This window comes from Coregonus lavaretus (assembly GCF_964263955.1).
Source record: "Coregonus lavaretus genome assembly, chromosome: 21".
In the NCBI taxonomy this organism is placed as follows: Eukaryota; Metazoa; Chordata; class Actinopteri; order Salmoniformes; family Salmonidae; genus Coregonus; species Coregonus lavaretus.
In genome coordinates, this window is record NC_140008.1 from 22,906,443 (window position 1) to 22,928,241 (window position 21,799).

A 21,799-nucleotide genomic window follows, 5' to 3' on the forward strand; every position below is an offset into this window, starting at 1 on the left:
GGCAGAGGGTGATCAAAGCAGGCGTCGTCTGAGCGTGTCGGGCGCTGGATTCTAGCGCATTACGCCCGCAGAATGCACTACCCTGCGGTGGTAGATACTGATGTTGAGCAAACTGGCCATTGTGGTGGAAAGCTCCCTCCACACACAGCCAAATCCTCCCTACAACACTCGGAGGGAGATGTATCTTTGGTGAGACCGAGGGCTCGTGCCCATAGAGGTGGAAACTCCAAGAACGTTACAAAAACAGAGGATGCCAAGCAAAGCATGCAGAGCTCACACTGGTCTATGGGGAGTGTGTGAACTTTCGCTCACTTTCAAATGAGCCTGTATACCATTTTCGGACCAATCTGCTAATATCAAGTTGATCTAAACCAAAAGGCTGGTTAATGAGGTACAAGACAGAGCCCCAACATCTACTACCATTACAGAAATGATTGAGGAGCAAACATCCCTCAGTGGAGTTCTTTTCCATATTGAAAAAATAATAATTTGCAGACAAGAGTGTTTTTGTTGGCGTGGTCACCTGGTAAGAAGCAGACCGGCCTGAAACTGCATTGGTAAAAGTTTATACAGTGCATTCGGAAAGTATTCAGACCCCTTGACTTTTTCCACATTTTGTTACATTACAGCCTTATTCTTAAAATTGATTAAATATTAATTTTCTCATCAATCTACACCCAATACCCTATAATGACAAAGTGAAAACAGGTTTTTAGAAATGTTTGCAAATTTATAAAATTTCAAAAACAGAAACACCAGACCCTCTGGTATGAGACTTGAAATTGAGCTCAGGTGCATCCTGTTTCCATTGATCATCCTTGAGATGTTTCTAAAACTTGATTGGAGTCTACCTGTGGTAAATTCAATTGATTGGACATGATTTGGAAAGGCACACACCTGTCTATATAAAGGTCCCACAGTTGACAGTGTATGTCAGAGCAAAAACCAAGCCATGAGGTCGAAGGAATTGTCCGTAGAGCTCCGAGACAGGATTGTGTCGAGGCACAGATCTGGGGAAGGGTCCCAAAACATTTCTGCAGCATGGAAGGTCGCCAAGAACACAGTGGCCTCCATCATTCTTAAATGGAAGAAGTTAAGAACCACCAAGACTGTTCCTAGAGCTGGCCGGCCAGCCAAACTGAGCAATCAGGGGAGAAGGGCCTTGGTCACTCTGACAGAGCCCCAGAGTTCCTTTCTGGAGATGGGAGAACCTTCCAGAAGGACAACCATCTTTGCAGCACTCCACCAATCAGGCATTTATGGTAGAGTGGCCAGACGGAAGCCACTCCTCAGTAAAAGGCACGACAGCCCGCTTGGAGTTTGCCAAAAGACACCTAAAAGGACTCTTTAGAAGAACCATGAGAAACAAGATTCTCTGGTCTGATTAAACCAAGATTGAACTCTTTGGCCTGAATGCCAAGCATCACGTCTGGAGGAAACCTGGCACCATCCCTACGGTGAAGCATGGTGGTGGCATAATCATGATGTGGGGATGCTTTTCAGCGGCAGGGACTGGGAGACTAGTCAGGATCGAGGGAAAGATGAACGGAGCAAAGTATAGAGAGATCCATGATAAAAACCTGCTCCAGAGCACTCAGGACCTCAGACTGGAGGCGAAGGTTCACCTTCCAACAGGACAACGACCCTAAGCACACAGCCAAGACAACGCAGGAGTGGCTTCGGGACAAGTCTCTGAACGTCCTTGAGTGGCCCAGCCAGAGCCCGGACTTGAACCTGATCGAACATCTCTGGAGAGACCTGAAAATAGCTATACAGCGACACTCCCCATCCAACCTGACAGAGCTTGAGAGGATCTGCAGAGAGGAATGGGAGAAACTCCCCAAATACAGGTGTGACAAGCTTGTAACATCATACCCAAGAAGACTCAAAGCTGTAATTGCTGCCAAAGGTTCTTCAACAAAGTACTGGGTAAAGGGTCTGAATACTTATGTAAATGTGATTTCAGTTTTTTTTTAAATTGTTAATACATTTGCTAAAATTTCTAAAAACCTGTTTTTGCTTTGTCATTATGGGGTATTGTATGTAGATTGATGAGGGACATAAAAAAATCAATTTTAGAATAAGACTAACGTAACAAAGTATGGAAGAAGTCAAGGGGTCTGAATACTTTCCGAATGCACTGTACATAAGGTGGCGGCTGACATGGGGTCATGATATTCAAAACTAATTCTCTCTTCTCTGAAGCAGGACGCAAGTCTAAAACACACATGCAGTTCCTTTTTTTAATGAAGTGGAGTGGGGTCAGGCCAGGTGGCCAGTGTTATTAGAGAGTGTAATATCTGTGTTTGACCAGTGGGCTACAGTGATTTCTCCTCCGAGCGCTGACCGTCAGACAGGCGTAAACACTAGCGCCCAGCTGTAATGAAGAGTCTCCAGTCAGAGATTAAAGCAGCCTCAGAGAAACAAACTAACGCCCATACAGAGGTCCTGATGGCTGGCCACAGCACCTTAACAGGCCTACTCTATCAGAGCAGCCCAATCTCATAATGCTATATACTACACACTCAGAGCACAAAACATTAAGAACACCTGCTCTTTCCATGACAGACTTACCAGGTGAATCCAGGTAAAAGCTATGAACCCTTATTGATGTCACTTGTTGGATCCAGTTCAAATCAGTGTAGATGAAGGGGAGGAGACTGGTTAAATAATTATTTTTAAGCCTTAAGACATGGATTGTGTATGTGTGCCATTCAGAGGGTGAATGGACAAGACACAAGTTGTAAGTGCCTTTGAACGGGGTATGGTAGTATGTGCCAGGCGCACCGGTTTGTATCAAGAACTGCAACGCTGCTGGGTTTTTCCACGCTTAACATTTTCCCGTGTGCATCAAGAATGGTCCTTCACCCAAAGGACATCCAGCTAACTTGACAACTGTGGGAAGCATTGGAGTCAACATGGGCCAGCATCCCTGTGGAACGCTTTCAACACCTTGTAGAGTCCATGCCGACGAATTAAGGCTGTTCTGAGGGCAAAAGTGTACAACTCAATATTAGGAAGGTGTTCCTTATGTTTTGTACACTCTGTGTATACGTTTATTAAGTCCGATATTTCACTCAACGCATAACAATCTGCCAAAGTTCTCTGTATCCACATCCTCTGACATGAGCATAGTAGACAGAACTTCAAGCAGAGACAAAAAAACTAAAACCCAAGAATCTATACATTTTATGATTTGCAAGCAACTGAAATTTGACATGCAAACAAAGTAATGGTTTCAACAAAACTTCTATGAGTAAAATATAAAGGGAGAGTTGGGAAAGATGTTCATGTTTGCTTATAACGACCATCTTCGCTAATTCTCTCTGAAGCTGCCCTAAAATCAATTTCAACATAAAACCAGGATAACTTTAGCTATTGATTTTGAAATATTTTTTTACAAAATTGTGCTCCAAAGGATTAACTGATACTCTAAATCAGTGGTCACCTTCCTTCCTAGTCGATCACCAAACATTTCTGTAGGAATGCCAACGATAAAGGCTTAAAGACTTGCGCTCCTTTTTTTTGTGTTGCTCTGTTGGCGGTAGGTGCACTTGATTCAGAAGCCCTGTTGGCGGTAGGTGCACTTGATTCAGAAGCCCTGTTGGCGGTAGGTGCATTGATTCAGAAGCCCTGCGCAACGGGTAGGCAGTGTTCCCATTTTGAACCATTTCATTTGTCTGAAAATACATACTTCGCCTACCTGGCGGACCGGGAGATCTGTGGCTAAATCTAGTATGCCTACTGCGCTGGTCAATCGGATAGCTCAAATCACCGTGCCTACCTACAGCTTCCACGACCCCAGCCACAGGTCGTCAAAACATAAAACGCGCCTCTCTCTACTCCCACTCGCACTGCAGCCGCAATGAATGAGTAGCCAAGTGTATCAATAGCTAAGGCAAAACATTTACTTTTTGGTCCACCAGCCACTGCGGCAGGTAGCTTAAAAAATTAAAAATACAATTCTACCAGCCACTCAGATTTCTTACCAGCCAAAATATTTTTGGCCTGCTAAAATTACACCAACAAAACATTGATGAGCATGCTTTGTAATGTTTCTAAAACAATACATGTATTACCAGTAAGAAGTAAATGTGGTATATTGTTTAATTTTATTTTTTGTGACGGAGTCTTTTAACCAAAATATCACAGATTACATTTTTTAAAATACTGTGGTAGCGCCACGAGTCATTTTTGTGCCTGTGAGATTGAGTCTGACTAGTAGAAGAAGCCTTGTCTTCTCTGCACTAGCAGTTGAAACCCAAACATAGAAAAACAACCTAGCTTGTGAACAAAACAATTTAAATAGCCAAGAAACAAGGACAGTCTCACTTCAGCAGACGTTCGTTTCAAGTAAATTAGACCAACTTTTATGCCTGTGCGCAGCGCTTCTAAAAATGAATCCTTCACTCAGCTCTTCACGTGCGCACAGCCACTAGCCAGACAGTGTAGGTGGAATAGGCTATAGGATTCGTAGTTCTTTGACTTTGTGATATTAATTTACCAGCTATGAAACAAAACGGCACAAATACTTTTTAAAACAGCTACTGCAGCATTTATTTTACTAGAAATGTGATCATACTTGAGTATTTTATTTCACAAATGTGAGTGAAATGCTCGCACTGTGGAGGCCTGACCACCCGCCAAAGTGGCTGGTGAAATAGACATTTTACCAGCCAATGCCAAAATCTACCCGCATTTGGCAGGTGGCGGGTGTTAATTTAGGCCTGTCGACAGCCCTACGTTCTTGTTAATATTAGCAGCTCGTCATGTATTTTAATACCAAGGAGTATTTCTGGTCATAGGAACAACATGAATGAGGCACATGAGGCAGATGCGGTGTGACTCGAGTTTCGCCCTCAGGTGGAAGACAGTGTCCCCTCTCTCCGGTCAGGCTTACAGGAGGAAAGGCAAGAGCATGGACCGTGAGATGCGGATCCTCTGCTGCTATCTCCCTCTGCTGAGACTAATGCCAACAACTGGGAACTCTGGAAAAAAACCATGGGGAAAATCGCTTTGAACTATCATCCAACTCCGTCTTGAAGTTCATTGATGTCATGATTTGACCTCGTTTTTTCCGAGTTCCCAGTTGTTTTGAAAGCACCATGACCATCAAATGTCAGTCCAGTAAAAATAAAAAAAGCGAATTTATGCTCAGGTATGCCTCGCAAGTGCTACACCAACTGATCAATTTTGTTATCAAAGCTTGAGTTTTGAAATATAATATGGTCTGAGAAGAACAATATTGGCAGGTCAGGCATATAGCCAATGTTGTGATAATGTATTAGGCCTACTGCACAAACCTCATTCCTACATACCTGTTTTTATTAGGCTAATTTTACATTTTTTAAGTCACGTTTAAACATGTATTATTCTGCGCTGTAAATCTCGACTTGCTTTTTGACTGCGAAAGTGATCTTGACTAAGAAAAGGTTGGTGACCACTGCTCTAAACTATGATTTCTTAACTAAATATTAAAAATATTATTTAAGAAATGTTATTTGTGTTTTACATGATACCCACCAAAAAGCAACTATATCCTCTATAAATACAAAGCACTTGTTGAGTTTACCTTCTTAGATACAACTTAAAGATGTGTCAATCTATGGCAGTGGATAAGAATGCATAAGTGTTTGAGCTGAAGCACCACAAGCACACTAATAAACAAGGGCTGAATGAATTAAACTTTATCTCAAAGTAATCTGAAACTGCACTGTTCACAAGATCAAACTATGCAGTGAAATGCAGTAACATGCAGTCCATAATGTCACCACTAGATGTCAGCATCAGCATTTGTATAGAGTAGATTCACTACAGCGCTTTACAACAGTCAAAGGTCATGTACTAAGGCAACCTGGCAATGAGAGCTTGTTATCACACAGAACAATGAGCCAGATATTTCACCCGATGTATAAATGTGAAGTATCCGGTTGGCGTTTCCACACACGACCAAATATGGTCGTGAGAGGAAGCCCAATGGCCGGCAGTGGGAGAAGATGGAGCGACATGGATTTTGGCTGACATTGTGCTAATTTTCTCATCGATTAAACGTTTGATCTCAATACAGTTGTTTTGTGTTTCCAAAACTCTGTTACTAACAGAGTGGACTAAGTTTTGTAGACTTTTTTTTTTTTACTTTGGCAAAGGTTAAAACGTTTTTGTTTAGAAGGAGTGCAAGGACGAATTTAATTATTTAACACAAGCACTTCACAGAGTAGTCATTCCCTAACGGAAATATGCAAATACATACTAGAACTCGCCAATAGGCTCTGCTTGCTTGTTCTGCCGACTATGATTAATTTGCTCCCATTGGAAAAGATAGGCTGTGGTCTATCTTGGGTTAGTTATAACAATCTTTGTTGTTATGACAGGCAAAATGCTACCTGTTCATTACGAAAATGTTTTCTTACTGAAACCATAATGTAAATTACACTGTCATTCAATACAATTGTATTAGCTATATATTTTCAAGTCAACTGCAAATGTCATTCGCTGATAACTGAAAACATTCATGCAGGAAAATGTTTGCTGCACTGGTTTTAGTCACACGTTCTAATTGAGCTAGCTAGCTAGCTAGCTAACTAACACGCTTCTCATCATGAATGCAAGCACATGGCCTGAATGATAGATAGCGCAGATCTGTCTCGCTTTTTGCAGATTGCATGTTTCAGAAAATAACAATTTTCCCATTTTATTTTTGTATCAAGGATGAGTCAATGTTTACATTGGCGCCAGTCCAGTGGTTGCACATAAGTAGCACAGATTGATTGCTTGCTAGCTAGACTAACTACTTTGCTGGCTAGAAAGAGCCTAACTACAATACATTTCCAGCTAGCTAGCCAGCTAACGTTAACCAAGTGAGCATGTGATGAGGACAGGGCTGCTTACTTGATGAAGTGTACTTTTGATTATTTACTTATTCAAATACACTGTTGCTGGCTGCGGCAAGCTACTCACTATCAAACCACCATGCCCACTAATTCTCACATCGTGACTTAAAAATGACTGCAAATGAGCAGGCTTATTTGTTCATTCTATGTATAGAACATCTGAGCTTTATCTGAGGAATAAAGACTGATACAAATATTTCTGATAAAGGCTAATATCGGCCGATAACATCGGTCAACCGATTTATCGGTCCGGCTCTAGTATTGATATCTGGCTAAATAGAACCAAAATTTAAAAAAGGCCCAATTCAGCCTTTTTATATCAATATCAAATCATTTCTGGGTAACAATTAAGTACCTTAATGTAATAGTTTTCCATTTAAAACTGACAGAAATTGCCTTTTAGCAAAACACTTTCTCAAGCAACAATTTTGCTAGGACTGTCTGGGAGTGGTCTGAGTGGGGAGGGGAAACCGGAAAACTAGCTGTTTTTGGCAGAGAGGTTTGAAACTCTATGTTATTGGTCTATTAACCAATTTACTGCCTGGTGATGTCACCAGGCAAGCCGAAACTCCCGGCCATGCAAATCTGCTGATTAGAAGGTCTTGTGTAGATTGCAATTTCAACCAGCAACTAATCAGGAAATAACACTGATAAAAAATCTAATAAAACACTGTGTTGGTTTCATCAGCTGTTAAACAAATTTGACTACACTGGGCCTTTAACTATTCACCATGCCACCTCTATGTACTACAGCCTTTTGCTGGGCATTCCAATTAGAGATCTCATTAAAACCCCCAATCACCCAACTCTGTAGAAAAGTTGTGCTTTCACCAAAGCAATCTACTATTACTACTGCTGACCAACGCTATAATACAATCAAGTTTTCAAAAAAGCCCATCCCATTACTAGTAAGGCCAGTGATATTGACACACTCCGATAACCGTGCTGTCTAATGCTGCCCCCTGTCTTTCAGAGAACTGTATTCAATTTCGAGAGCAGCTTGAGTCGGGTCTGACTTTACCATATTATTAGCACACGAGGTTGGTGGCACCTAAATTGGGGAGGAAGGGCTCGTGGAAATGGCTGGAGTGGAATGGCTGGAGTGGAATGGCTGGAGTGGAATGGCTGGAGTGGAATGGCTGGAGTGGAATGGCTGGAGTGGAATGGCTGGAGTGGAATGGCTGGAGTGGAATGGCTGGAGTGGAATGGCTGGAGTGGAATGAGTCGGAATGGTATCAAAAACAGCAAACACATGGGGGTGGCAATGTAGCCTGTTTTTTGTCCCCCCCACTTTGGTTCTGAAATCACCCACTAATCAAGTGTTTGAGCTAGTAATATATCAATATTTATCCTTCACAAATTAGCTAGGACATAGCCAATGAATATCACAATTTAGGATTTCACCCCCAGCTTTTTTTCTCCTCCCGCTTTGGCCATGCAGTGCGCTTCGCAAAAGTGATTCTTCATTATTAAATTATTAACTTTACCCTGTGTATCTAAAAATGACCACATACATTGATTGTTTAAAGCAGAACTACCTAAACTATTGCTGATGGTGAACCTGAACAATGGAAATAAGGTATATAAGGTTCAGCAGGTATAGCCAGATGAGAGTTGCGTCTCCGGTAGCTTACGTTTATTCTGGTAAAACACAATTTGCAACAGCGCATAGACAACAATAACCTAGCAAATTACATAGGTTGTCACTCAACTAGTAAAGCCTAATATCGCGCAAGCCATTTTACCATTTGAATGCTGAATGTGCAAGATCAGTCACAGGCCGCCTACCTCACGTTGGTCAGCTCGCGAAGCTGGGCACAGTGTACAGTTTGACTAGGCTACATATTCCCTAGGGTTGTTCAGCATGCAAAATGACTTGTAGATCAATGACTGTCAACACAGTTACATGATTAGTTTGACACAAGTAACCCCTTTACGCATCAGTTGTCACAAAATGTTAGGTATTTACGGAAGGTAGAAAGAAAGTAATGTGAGCAAAACATTTTAGTGAATCGGCGATTCGTAACATTTTAATTGATTTTCTGACTGATGCATGCTACATTTGGAACGGTTTAACGTCTGCGGACCGATGCGGTCGTATCTTAAACATTTGAATCGGGGACCGATGCATATCGGTGAATCGTTACATATTATACTACATAATATAAAAATTTGACACATTGTACTATTTCTTAAAGCTGCAATATGTAACTTTTTGGTTGACCCGACCAAATTCACATAGAAATGTTGTTATAGATCTGTCATTCTCATTGAAAGCAAGTCTAAGATGCGGTAGATCAGTTCTGTGCACTATTTCTTTGTTTCCCATTCTTAAGTTTCGTATTTGCGTCTTTTACTTTACGTTTTGTACACTAGCTTCAAACAGCTGAAAACACAGTATTTTTGGTTATTGACAAGATATTTCACAGCAGTTTACACGGTACAATGATTCTCTACATTTGACATTTCTTGTTTTGTCACAAACAGAAATTAGGCAAACTATTAGAATTTTAGCAACCAGGGAATGGCGGAGCGACTTCTGCATATTGCACCTTTAACATGTAGCCTAATAGCCTAAACCCCTTTGTGTATGAGCAATTTCCAGAGGGCTGTGCCTAAAAAGGTAATAGCAGTAAAAAGAGATGCAGACAATGCAAAAAATAGTTTAATGTCACAAATACCTTTGAGGCTGTGTCATTTTACGTAGCCTATAGCCTACTTTGTCAGGACATAGATTGAAAATGAATTATCCACTGCAATTACACATATTTACATTTTAGTCATTTAGCAGACACTCTTACCCAGAGCGACTTACAGTTAATGAGTGCATACATTTTCATACTGGCCCCCCGTGGGAAACGAACCCACAACCCTGGTGTTGCAAGCGCCATGCTCTACCAACTGAGCTACAGGGGAATAAAGTGTTAATAACATAAAGAAAGCCCCTTCCCTGCTGTTAAGGCTGAGACCAGCATGTACTCGATATCACAGTGCTTGGGCGATATACACAGAAACATTAATGATCTAATCATTCTTAATGCCAAGTACTAGTAATCCTTGGCTGGAGCGCAATCAAAGAGAAGAAAAGGTTGCCGTTAAACAGTCACAAGCTCTCCAGCACCAGATGCCTTTCTTTCAGTCTCTCCCTCTCCATCTCTCCCTCTTTCTTTTTTGTCCTCCGTTCATCTCTCCAGCTGCAGAGTAGAAACGACAGGGGCTGGAGAAATCCCCCGGACAACTCGTCTGGTCACGGACACTCCAGACCCATCGGCCACCCCTATTCTACCCGCCACTTTCCTGGCAAACATTTGCTCTCCAGCTTAGCGTACCCCCACATTTTGGCTGGGAATGCCAATCAGAGCCCAAGCCCCGAGGCCGAACTGTGGCGAGCGAGGGGAGCTGTTCCCTGGGAGCCACAAGGCAAAGCCAGAGCTTTTGGCAAAGACAAACAAGAGGACAGGACTCTCCCCATTAATATGCACAAGCAGAGACCATTGGCTAGTCTTCAACGAAGACAAAAGTGGATGAGGGGGAGAAAGATGGTTTGCAGTGGGCTCCATATGTGGCCGGGTTGGGGACAGAATGGGCAAAAGGGAGCGGCCGGCATCTTTGAATATAGTGTTGCTTCTTTGTTGCTTTCTTATTTGGTCTTTCAGATCTCCATCATGACTGCAATACAATCCCTTACGTTAGAACTTTTACTTGGCAAGTAAATTAATAGACAACCAAAACTACATAATTCCCTGCACTACTTTTAAGAATGTCATTTTATGTAAAGTATTCCAAAACCCTTTGATGTTCTTTAGGCTTGGCACTTGACGATAGAAATTGCAGTTTTCTACCTGTAGCGATCACACTAGTTTTTTAACCATCACCTGCATTCTGCCTTATGTTCTACACGTTTTGGTGCAATAAACGTTGACCAAACAGTAAATAAGTGCCCAACAAGCACTGAACCACAGATCGATGTACAGGGGGATAAAGGTGCTTGGCCTCATTTTCTCTGAGGCAACAGAATGCCTAAAGACAAGCTTGCGTGAGGACATGGAGGCCTGTTTGAATTCGCTTTGTCCCCTTTCCAGCTCCCCCACCAAGCTACCAGCCTCTTCCTCCTTTCTTTCCCCCCCCCTCACAACAGGGACCCCTCCTCAGTGTTTGTAATCCCAGCAGAAACACTTAAGGTTCACAGTGGGCGCTCATCAAAACCATCTGCCTGAGGAAGGGGAGAGGCCGCCCCCACTCCACCGCTGCCGTATTAATCTCTTCAATTAGCACCATTACAAACCCTTCAAGTAGGCTGATTACAGTAATGGTCACCAGCGCCATACAGGCGGAAGCACTGAGAGCAGGGGATGCTGGGACCCATGAAACCAATCTAACTGATGCACCAACGCCACACAACAATACTGTCTGTCTGCAGTTTGGCTAATTATGAGAGACCGAAACAATAACCACTCACTGGCATTTTGGCATCGCTAGAGTCACCAGTAGCGGAAATGCTGCCATTGACATGTGCAGAATAACATGAAAATAACTTCACCACAATGGTGATACATTGGTATTTGAGTATCATCTTCCTTTTTCTTAATCAGATTGTTCTCTGCCTTGGGACTGTCAGAGACGTCATTGCAGTCTCAACATTCCTAACGAACTTTTGATTCAAACTTCAAAAGGAGGCTACTCCTTGAGTACGCCATGTACCCCGGCATGGATCTCATTAGAAAGAGGGATTTCAGTGACACTGTCAGTCCATGGGGAGCCTGTTACACTTAACGTGGAACTGACTTCCTGCTAATAATTAATGGAGACATTTCAGATTTGCATATGCTATTAAAAACAGGAGGAAGAGGTGCATCCTTATAATAGAACACTGTTTTGGTTCTCTGAGCTAACTTGAAGTGGAAACACTCGAGGCTAAAGCTGCAATGGATGAAAAGAGAGCAACTGAGATGCACTGATGACTCCAAGGCAGTCCACCCACCCAACTCCCTTCAACCCTCAAATCAAACTGTAGCTGAGACTGTCATAAGTGAAAGGGGCAAATAGGCAGTTGGTGGTCCCAGTATGAATATTTAATCTGCTACCAAATCCAGTGTTTGGTTTCAGATCGAGAAAATTAGCAGGCCCGTTCCCTGCCCCCACTGTCACCCCCACTACACAAACACATTTCCCACAATGTTACCTACAAATGCCAATTTGTCCTCAGATCAAACAGCGTCCAGCCATTTAGACAGTCTCTGGCAATGTGGACCTGATGGATAGATAATCTTGGAGAATAAAAATAAGATCTACCCTCTTGAGGTGCCGCAGCAAGCAAACAATGCACCACAGCTGTATGAGCAATTGTGTGTAAACTTCAGCATTCGTGATGAATATTGATATTCATTCCTATTGTAGCAACATGGCTGAGCAAAACTTTGCGATTGCAGTTATAGTTTATTAGAATTGTATAGTAAATTCTAATATTTAAAATGTTCCTACTCAGTGATGGCAGTTATGTTTTAGTGATGGCAGTTATGTTTTCTAAGAACTGTAATATTATCAAACCATACAACTATCTTACTGGTAGAATGCCATATCTTGAGGCCCTTCTAGTACTGACAGGACATTATGTGTAGAGACAGAGGGAGACCCACCTCCTGTATGGTTCTACTGCCGGGGAAGTTGAGGTTGTAGTCTCTCTGGGCTTCACGGTGGCTGATGATGAGCAGGAAGTTCTGATTTAACGACTCCTGGAGAACGCTGGAGAGGGAGGAATAAAAAATGAAAACATCAGAGTCAAGCGGAGAACAAGCAGAGACTTGTCAGACACTTATCCCTGCAGTGCTGTGGCTCCCTGCGTTTCCCCTGGGGCTCGTGCCCACTCCTCGGTCTCTGTCCAGACAGGCCTCGCCTGGTGCTGGGAACCCTGTGCTGCTCAACAGCCCCCAGCAGCCTTCTAGCCTGCTCCCTGACCCAGCATGGGGTGGCCAGGACACAGGGACACAGCAGGGACATCCCACACACAACCTGTTCCCCACAACACATGGCTGGTCTGGAAGTCAAGGGCATGTATTGATTTCTCAGAGGGTCTTTTCTCTGAACCTATACATTGGGCCAGTGTGGTTTTTAAGGGCAAACAGGTGGAGAGTGCTGGGTCCTAGCTTGCAGCTTTGGGCAATGACTGAGGATATGTGCAGCAGAACAGGGAGATACTTTGTGTGCTTCACAGAGAGATTCAAGTTTTGGAAGCTTCACTTATAATAAAATGTTGAGGTTAAGTAGCGGTTTGAGCAAACGCTCAGTCTGTGTTCGTGAATATGAATCGGGAGCTTAGTTCAAGCCAAGCAGTTAATCAGAGCTCAAATCCAAGCGAGGAGGAAGAGGAGAGTCAGAATTAATATGTAGCACACACATTAATTATGCAAGCACTGCCTTAATCTGTGCAGATCTGGACGAGCTTATGTTAACAGAAGCTCAAATGTACTGTAATGACGGCATATTTACATTGACTAAAACTACGAAATCAATATGTAAATGTTATGTTTGTTGTAGCTAACCGGGAAGATTGAAAATGTGTGGTGTGGAAGGACTGCATATATAATGAGTTTAGCAGGGACAGGCAGGCAGGAGAGAGAGAGGAATGGGGACTCACACACAGGGGATCAAGCTAATATCGCCATGATTTGTTTGGACACAGTCCTGATTGTTGCTGGCAGACTAAACCGCGAAAGGGAAAAGTGGGTAGCTGTGTTGTAGCGTTACCATAAGCCGTTGTGAAGACCGCAATAATAATAAATGGGTACTTATGGCTTTACACAGTAAACACTTTGAACATGAGCGGACTATGAGGTCCATACTGTGAGGTATTTGTCTCCTCTGTAACTTAGCTATTTGGCTTCCTGCAAGTTGGTCGTATTGAGATAAAAGATCTATGCAAACCTATGGCGGATAATTAATATCTTTGCTTCTGGGGTCATACTACCAACTCAACAAAAGTGCTTTCAGCTCCTCTCATGTTTTCTCTACACTTGACTCCCATCAGGCCATCCTGCTGTGAGGGCTTAAGGGTTACGTCAGTGTTTGCTTCAGCCGTCAGTGCACTCTATACATGGAGACACCGGGCCGGGCTCCGTCCTCTCAGGAGTACTTGACACGGCATGAGGTGCTCCAAGTAAAATGTCACTTAGATTTATAGACAGAAAATAAACAGTTTTGCAGGAGAGGAGGAGTCTCAACAGATTGGTTTCATTTTGAGATAAGCCTCCCTGCCACATTGAGGGTCCCCAGGCACAGAGCAGACACACAGACATTATTAAACTAGCCATGCCAGACACACACGCACACAAACTTTTTCCTTCACTTTAGAACATCACAATACACACACTGACCATCTCATCTGTGACATATGATCTAAAGAGGTCAAAACTACAGGCAGACAGACATGCAGAACCTTCTTTCCTCCACATTTTACATCCACTACAAAGGCAAATTAAGGCAAATACACAATCTCCCATTATCTGGTATGTCTTGGTCTGCCATTTTGTCTCAAGACTAAATCAGCATACTAATTGTTAATAGTTCCCTGTGCTTTTGGCCAGCCAGCATCTGAGGCATCAGTATCTCTGAGGGGTTAACAGACTGGGGAGAGAGGGAGGGACGCGGCAAATAAATACCAAATGTCTAATGATGCATTTGTATTTCACATGCAGAGTTCAAATTAAAATAACCTTCAATAAACACACTTCCTGGAAGCAACAGAAATAGATGAGTCACATTAAAATATTCATCTCCCTACATTATTTATGCAAGAGATTAGCTCCATCTAGAAAGCCTCCTATATTCACCATCAGTCAACATAGACACCGGGAAATGTTTGTTTGGCTCAGGAGTAGATCGTTGTAACTACCTTTGAGGGAGAGCTTGTCTGAAATCTCAAATGTATTTATTATCAAACAGAGGATTCAAATGAGTGGGCCTGGTGATAACTATTTGATTAGTCTGTTTGGTTAATGTGTGCAGAGATGTGCTTTGAAGTAATTGCCTACTGTGTCTTTTATTTGTTAAGTTATGTCCCATTTTCAGAAACTGCTCCCAATTATTACAAAGGAATAGGAACTAAATCAGAGGAACAATGTTCTCTTTTAGACTCAAGCAATGAGTAAATTAAATATGGACATAAGTTCTCCAGGCATAGTAATATACACAAATATTAGTGAAGTACTAAATACTGATGTCTATTCCAGCATGTAGTAAATATGATTATTTCTGAATAAATACATTACCACCAAATATAACTGCCTTCCATAACTTAAAACAGTTAAGCAGTAATATAAAAGTGTTAATGCCATATAATAAGCACAATTTATTTAGGCCTACATATTATTTCCAACTTATACTTTATTTCATTGGCTTTTCAGCTTGCTACCAACCACAAAGTCTAATTTCAGTTAGAATTACGCAGGCTTGAATGTACCCTCCTCAGTACAATTAAAAAGGGGCTACTGTACGTCTCAGTTGTTCCCTGTGTGATATAAAAGGTAGTACCCAAGGTAGCCCTGCTAGTAGTGCCTTGTCAGCCCAGTCAGTCTCCCGTTTCAGCAGGTATTAGGCCTAATACAGGGTTTGGCAGAGCGGTGGGGATGTCAGCTCTCTGACAGCAGCAGACTAGCAGCTCGGTGACTGCGCTGCTAAGGTTATTTTTAATGCTGCTGTGCTAACGGCTTGCCTGCCCTCCCTGCAGGAGGCCTGCTCCTCTGAGCGGTGTGATCGACATCCTCTTTCAGCAGCAAAGATGACTACAGGGTCGCCAAACACCCCCGCTAACTCCACCAAAATAGTTTATGGAAGATAATGAGCTCCTAACACTGAACATTATAGCGATAACACTTTGAAAATAGGAAATTGTGCCACTAAGAGACCGCAGTTTGCACAGTTAGCCAGAAAATGGCCATTAGCTGCCTGCTACACCGTCAAACCTCTACTTACTGGTTGTCAAAGCAGCACAGCCAACGGCAGCAGCAGCAGCATTCTTTCTTTCTGGATATCAACCCCCTACATATCTGTGAGATATTACAAAACTCTATCCATACAAGGCATTGCAATACTTGACCCATGCCGGTATCTGCCAGTCTCTCTGTGTCTGATTCAACGTGTTCTGAGAGGAACACAGGGGGAAGAAACATGAGACCAATTGTATTTCGACCGGTCCTCCAGTCTGACACACGTCGGTGCACAGTGACTGGTGTAGAGCCGGACTGGCTTTTCATAATGCATGGCAGTGCCACGTCTCTATCTCCTCAGTAACCCCACTGGGCCCCGACTGCCTCCCTAATCAACACATAATTACACAGACCCATGCCCTCCTGTTACAACCGACCACGGACACACTCCAACAGCACTACAGCTCATCAACAATTAGTGCCTTGCCTTTAACACGGTTCTCTCTCTACATTTGGTTAAATCTGATGTTGCTAAAGTATGTTCAGATAAAGATTGTATAAGTGTTCAACCAAATCCTAACAAGCCTTATTGGTTTGGTGCCATGCTGGCAAGCAGGTGCACCAGAGAGCATTATTACCAGGGGTGGGATTTCCTTATTAGTATGAACTTTACCTGGCTGATACAGATGAGAAATCAGATCAGACACAAAACCAGCCTTTGTGATGGGATTATAGCTCAATGATGAGTAGTTTGACATTTTAGATGGAAAGGTTGCTAAACCCTCCTTGGATTCATAAAGCTTGGTAGAATGACCTTCTAGAGTGGCTTAATGGATCCCCCTCAATGAATCTCAAATGTCTCTTGATATTACATAAGTGAAAGTGCTTTACTATTGGTATAGGAAAATAACATTTCCAGCAACAATGTGAAAGCTATGAAATTGATACAAATACACCTCTGAAAACCATTATTTACACTACATTTACATTTTAGTCATTTAGCAGACGCTCTTATCCAGAGCGACTTACAGTTAGTGAGTGCATACATCTTTCATACTGGCCCCTGTGGGAATCGAACCCACAACCCTGGCGTTGCAAGCGCCATGCTCTACCAACTGAGCTGCAGCTACTCTGCACAAAGAGAGTATTGCAGTAGCCTTTCATTTTAAATGTCAAAATACATGACAGAAACCTTCTGTGCACAAAAGGTCAAATATCTTTGTAAATATTCCAATCACATTGAAATCTATGGTATAATACTCATGGTGTGGTATGTAGTCCAGAAACATTTGTACCATTATTAGGTGTATAGTGCCACCTAGTGTTCAACATGTATGAAAACGTGGGCAACACTAACAGTCAATGCTAATGCATATTTCCATATCAGAAAAAGTGGCAGTGTCTATTTTACCAAGATACAGAGGCAATAATGCTTTTGCTGGGAGGGTATTCTACAATAATTGTGCTGCAGATAACACGACTGAAAACAAAAAAAATGAGCAACTAAGTGAAAATGACTGAAAACAAAAAATGTGTGAGTAAGTGAAAGTGAGTGAAGTTAGTTACCTGTTTTGGCTGGTGCTGGCAGTGGGGGAGATATCTGGGGTCAGCACATACAGGCTGTTGTTCTTGGGCAAGTGTAAACTTTGCAGAACCATCTGAGGACACAGGGACTGACGAATTAATAATGCACAGTGGTACTGTATCCATCCCCACTAGATGGGTGTGGGTGACATTTGTGAAACCTCTTGAAACCATTTGTGAAACCTCTTGTTGACATTTGTGAAACCTCTTGTTTCACCATTGTGAAAAATAAATTAAGATAAAGCAAAACATTTTGCAGAGAGATGGTTTAAACATGCTTATTTGAAGAGGCATTCCATTATCAAAACAATTATTTTGAGGGCAATACTCACACTGTCAGATACGTCTCCACTTTTCCAACCTTTCAACTGCATTTTTGATACGGGGACCTGAAGCTCCGTCTCCAGAATCTGTTTGATTTCCCCTACAAAGAATAAAGGAAAAAATACAAAATGTAATTGCAATGGCAGTTCAACATTAGATGGCAGTAAAAGACAAGTTACACAAAATCTTCAAATATGTTGTTTTCAATACAAAGTCAAATTACAGAATTGGGGCGCAAACATATGCTTAATTAATCGTTTAACACTACATTATTTTCACAACAAAAATTGTTTCAAAACTGGTTACAAAAGTGTTTAGATTCTGAGAAAGGGATTAAAGTCTAAAGACTAAAGCACTATACCTTAGTGTCGTATTTTTATTGTGAGGTTCATTTGACCAACATCGCTTCTTTTACCAGGAACTGACAATATTTTGGGTTGTCTAACACCACATCTGTAACACCCACATTGTCTCAGAGTAAGCAAGCAGTAAGGGTATGTGATGTGTAGGCCCATAGTTGAATGTTCGTGTAGGAACCATAGTATGAGTAGTGTATGGTGAGAGCATCTCCTCACCGACTGCGCTGCCCTCCTCTACAACCACTTCCACAGTGCGCTGGCGGTACTCCACCCGGAAGTTGAGCATGCGCGGCTGCCGCTCCACAATGTGTCGGGAGGGGAGGGCGGGGCAGAAGGCTGAGGAGGAGGATGGGGGAGAGGAGGGGGAAGACGAGGAGGACGCTGGTGGAGCCGCTGCTGCCTCTGCGTGGCTGTGAGGTCCATAGATGTTGGCCTGGGAAGCCACGCTGGAGAAGTTACTGTGACAGTTAGCAAAGGGTCAGACGAAGAGGAAGCATCATGTAGAGCAGTGTTATTAAAAAACTTTTCCAGCAGGGAACCCATATTTTTCCCCCACCAGAATTTCTGGCAACCCACCACAAATCTAATGACAACCTTAAAATTATTTTTCAATTACATTTGTATCCCATTTCACATAAAATAATCTGGAGTCCAAAGAAAAATTGGGGAACAAAAAAATCATACAAAAATAAATGTTGGTTAATTCTTATTATTTGAATGGCAACCCCACTGCCATTCCCTAGTGAGGTCGCAACCACAACTTTGAATCCCACTGATGTAGAGCAACACAGAGAGCATAATTGAATTGTTTACAGTCTTTCTTTCCTTTTGTTTCAACCACCAAAATACAATGTTATTCTTAGAAAATACCACGGATAAGACCACGAAATCAGAGCACGCCCCCCTCCAAAAAAAAAAAAATTCTGAGGCAACGACGGACGGCCACTCAGCAGCAATACAAACAGTTTCTGAGTCAGTGTAAACAGCCTTCACACCATGGATAATATGGGCTGGGCCCAACAGACATTGAATTGTCTGCCACAGTGCAAAAAAGTCTTTTTTTTCAGCCTCTCTCCCTAGGGCCTCTATGTCTAGGGCCTGAATTCCCCTGAGCCCCAGTCCCACATGGCAGTAAATAATGTATTTTCTCTCTCCCAACCCAGACAAAGACGCTTCTCTCTTCCTCTGGGGTCAGCACATATCGCGCTTGGAGGGGGAGCAGGGTGCCAAGGCCTTGCACAAAGGCTGTATTTATCCCACCTGATTACAATACCAAAAGGTTAAAGACGTTGGGATTCTGAGGCCACATATAAAATTGTCACAGAAAGAACTCCAATGTTCCATCATAACATCATAAGGCATAAAAACAACAGTCATCATACCATAAAACAGAAGACATAGGTCAGGCTTTGAGTTACCCACAGCCAGAAATTAGGCATACCATCATAGGTGGAAGAGCAGAGAGATAGAGGCATGGATCAGAAAACAAGTCAGTATCTGGTGTGACCACAATTCGCCTCATGCAGTGTGACACATCATGCATAATGTATTTCTATGGGCTTATTTCCCGACTAGCATGGTTAGGGCGGAGACGTGCATCTCGTCATCATATACAGATCTCTGGTGTAAATCGGAAGGTGCCCTAACCAAAGAAGACGAGACCAAGCTCACAACATGAGAACAAGCTGACATAAACGATCATAAAAAGAAAAATAACAAAACCTAGATTTTTGCGATACAGGCATTTGGAATATCGCGCAAAAACATACATTCGAATTAATCGAATTCGATATATTGCCAGCCCTACATCAGCAAACCGTTCACATTGACAGTTTGAGGTAATCCACCATTACCTAGTAAATGTTTAAAACTGAAACTGGAAATAGCGCGAATGAACACTTCCTGTAGCTACACAAATGAGAAAACCAGTGCACAGATACTTCAGTTTCAACCTTGGTGCAGAACTAACTTATTATTATCATACATATCCATCATAGAAGATGTTGGTGTTTTTGAGACCGGCCCATCTATCACATTATAGGCCTAATTCATTGTGAAGCTTCTAACTTCATCACACACGTAGACACAACCAATGACTAAATATATATATGGCGTGACAAAAATGAGGTCAAAATTCACCATGGACAGTATGCTACACATTTCACTTGGAATGTGATGGAAGGTTCAGATTACAACAAGTATCGTAATTTCACGTCACTACAAATTTGGCACATTGATACTAAGGATCGTTTACAGTCAGGAGTGTTTAAAATAAAACGGCTGTTCCATGTCATACATCTAGATGGCACTCTCCACCTATTCAATGTGGAGCAGGATATGGCTTTGTGGCTGAGAGCAAGCCTCCAGCTGGCTCTGGTCACCTCAATGGAGCCGTTTACTGTGGAGGAGTGCCATCCTACGAGAGCAGCCTGGTGCCAGCTACTTAGTATACGGGCTGGCTGCAAGTCACGCTGCCAGGCTCCATTCATAATTGTGTGCCCTTAAGAAAACCATGTTCTCATGCCCAAAGTCTTAAGAAACTTGCAAAATAAACCGTTTAACAGAATGTGCCCAGCCTGAATGTATTTGTTCTTCAGCTCAGTGTATTCATGAGTGCTGACTGACCGTTGAGCAAAAACTTCGTGCACAATGCCTCTTAGAGGCTTTTCTCAGTTAGTAACACTCTTAATTCCAGCTTTTGGCAAGATCTTTTTTTCTGGATTTATCCTCTTTCCCAAAACACTATTTTGATTCTGTTGATACCTACAACTGTATACTAAAATAACATATCAAATACTATCACAGCTTACAGTCTGTTCCATTTTTCTCCCTACCATTGAAATTCAGTAATTCAAAGCAATAACACGCCTACAATCTCTCTACCTTGAATATCATCTCAAACTATAACCACCACCAGAAATACTAGTCTTTCACCTGATATTGCCCAGCTTTGGGCTAGAAATCTGGTTGCTTGATTTCCGGCTACTTTGGTGTTGAAATCTTGACTGAGTTAACATGAAACTGAGCTTCCTGGGGAAATGAGATCCAAAGCCTCAATTTCCTGCACTGATGATCACAATTGTTTCCTTGTTGTTCCTCCATTTGTCACAGTTTGTGCCTACTCAACAGGCTTTGTACAAGAAACAGAGCTACATCTTCAAGAGGTCAAGTGCGCTTGTGAAAGCAATCATTAAACTGATGTTGCGGTTTACTACGTGTCCTGAATCTACATCACGCAGCAATCCTCATCAGGCCACACTAAGGTTAGGCCTATTGCAGCTTTACAACAAAAAAACAAACAAAAAAAAGCTATTTATTACTTTTTTTTAAACATCTAGGCCTACACATAGACGATGGACCAAAGCTGCACATTATAAAATGATGAAAATATGCTTTTTTGAGAAGAGAACAATTTTATTTTACAGGAGCATGAAAAAGTAACCACCACTTCTCTAAAATGTGCTTTCACTGTGAGTGATACCAGATACTATGACATTTCTATAATCTCTAGCAGAAGTTCATACAAATGATGTACTGTTCTATATTCAGTTCAGCAAAACAAGGTTTTCAAGGCATTGCCCGTACCTGTGCTTACAGAAAGTACATGAAGAGCGTGTTCAATGGTAGTTTGAAGCTGCTGGCCATGATTTCCATTTATGCAGATATTTCAAGTGAGTAAGAACAGGACACAGTTAGGTTAATATTGAAACGTTGAGGCATG

General features: G+C 42.2%; 1 protein-coding gene across 2 annotated transcripts in view; it reads right to left on the reverse strand.

Moving 5' to 3' along the window:
* Window positions 1-21,799, reverse strand: part of faf1 (Fas (TNFRSF6) associated factor 1) — a 94,596-nt gene that overhangs the window by 63,505 nt on the left and 9,292 nt on the right. Inside the window, exons 4-7 of one of the 2 annotated variants that reach the window (XM_084185358.1) lie at window positions 18,295-18,524; window positions 17,728-17,819; window positions 17,378-17,469; window positions 12,527-12,632 (exon numbers count right to left, since the gene is read on the reverse strand). In XM_084185358.1, coding sequence (XP_084041484.1) covers window positions 12,527-12,632; window positions 17,378-17,469; window positions 17,728-17,819; window positions 18,295-18,524 — 520 coding nt within the window. Of the gene's footprint in view, window positions 1-12,526; window positions 12,633-17,377; window positions 17,470-17,727; window positions 17,820-18,294; window positions 18,537-21,799 lie in introns of both variants that reach the window. The other variant, XM_084185357.1, reaches the window with a different exon arrangement.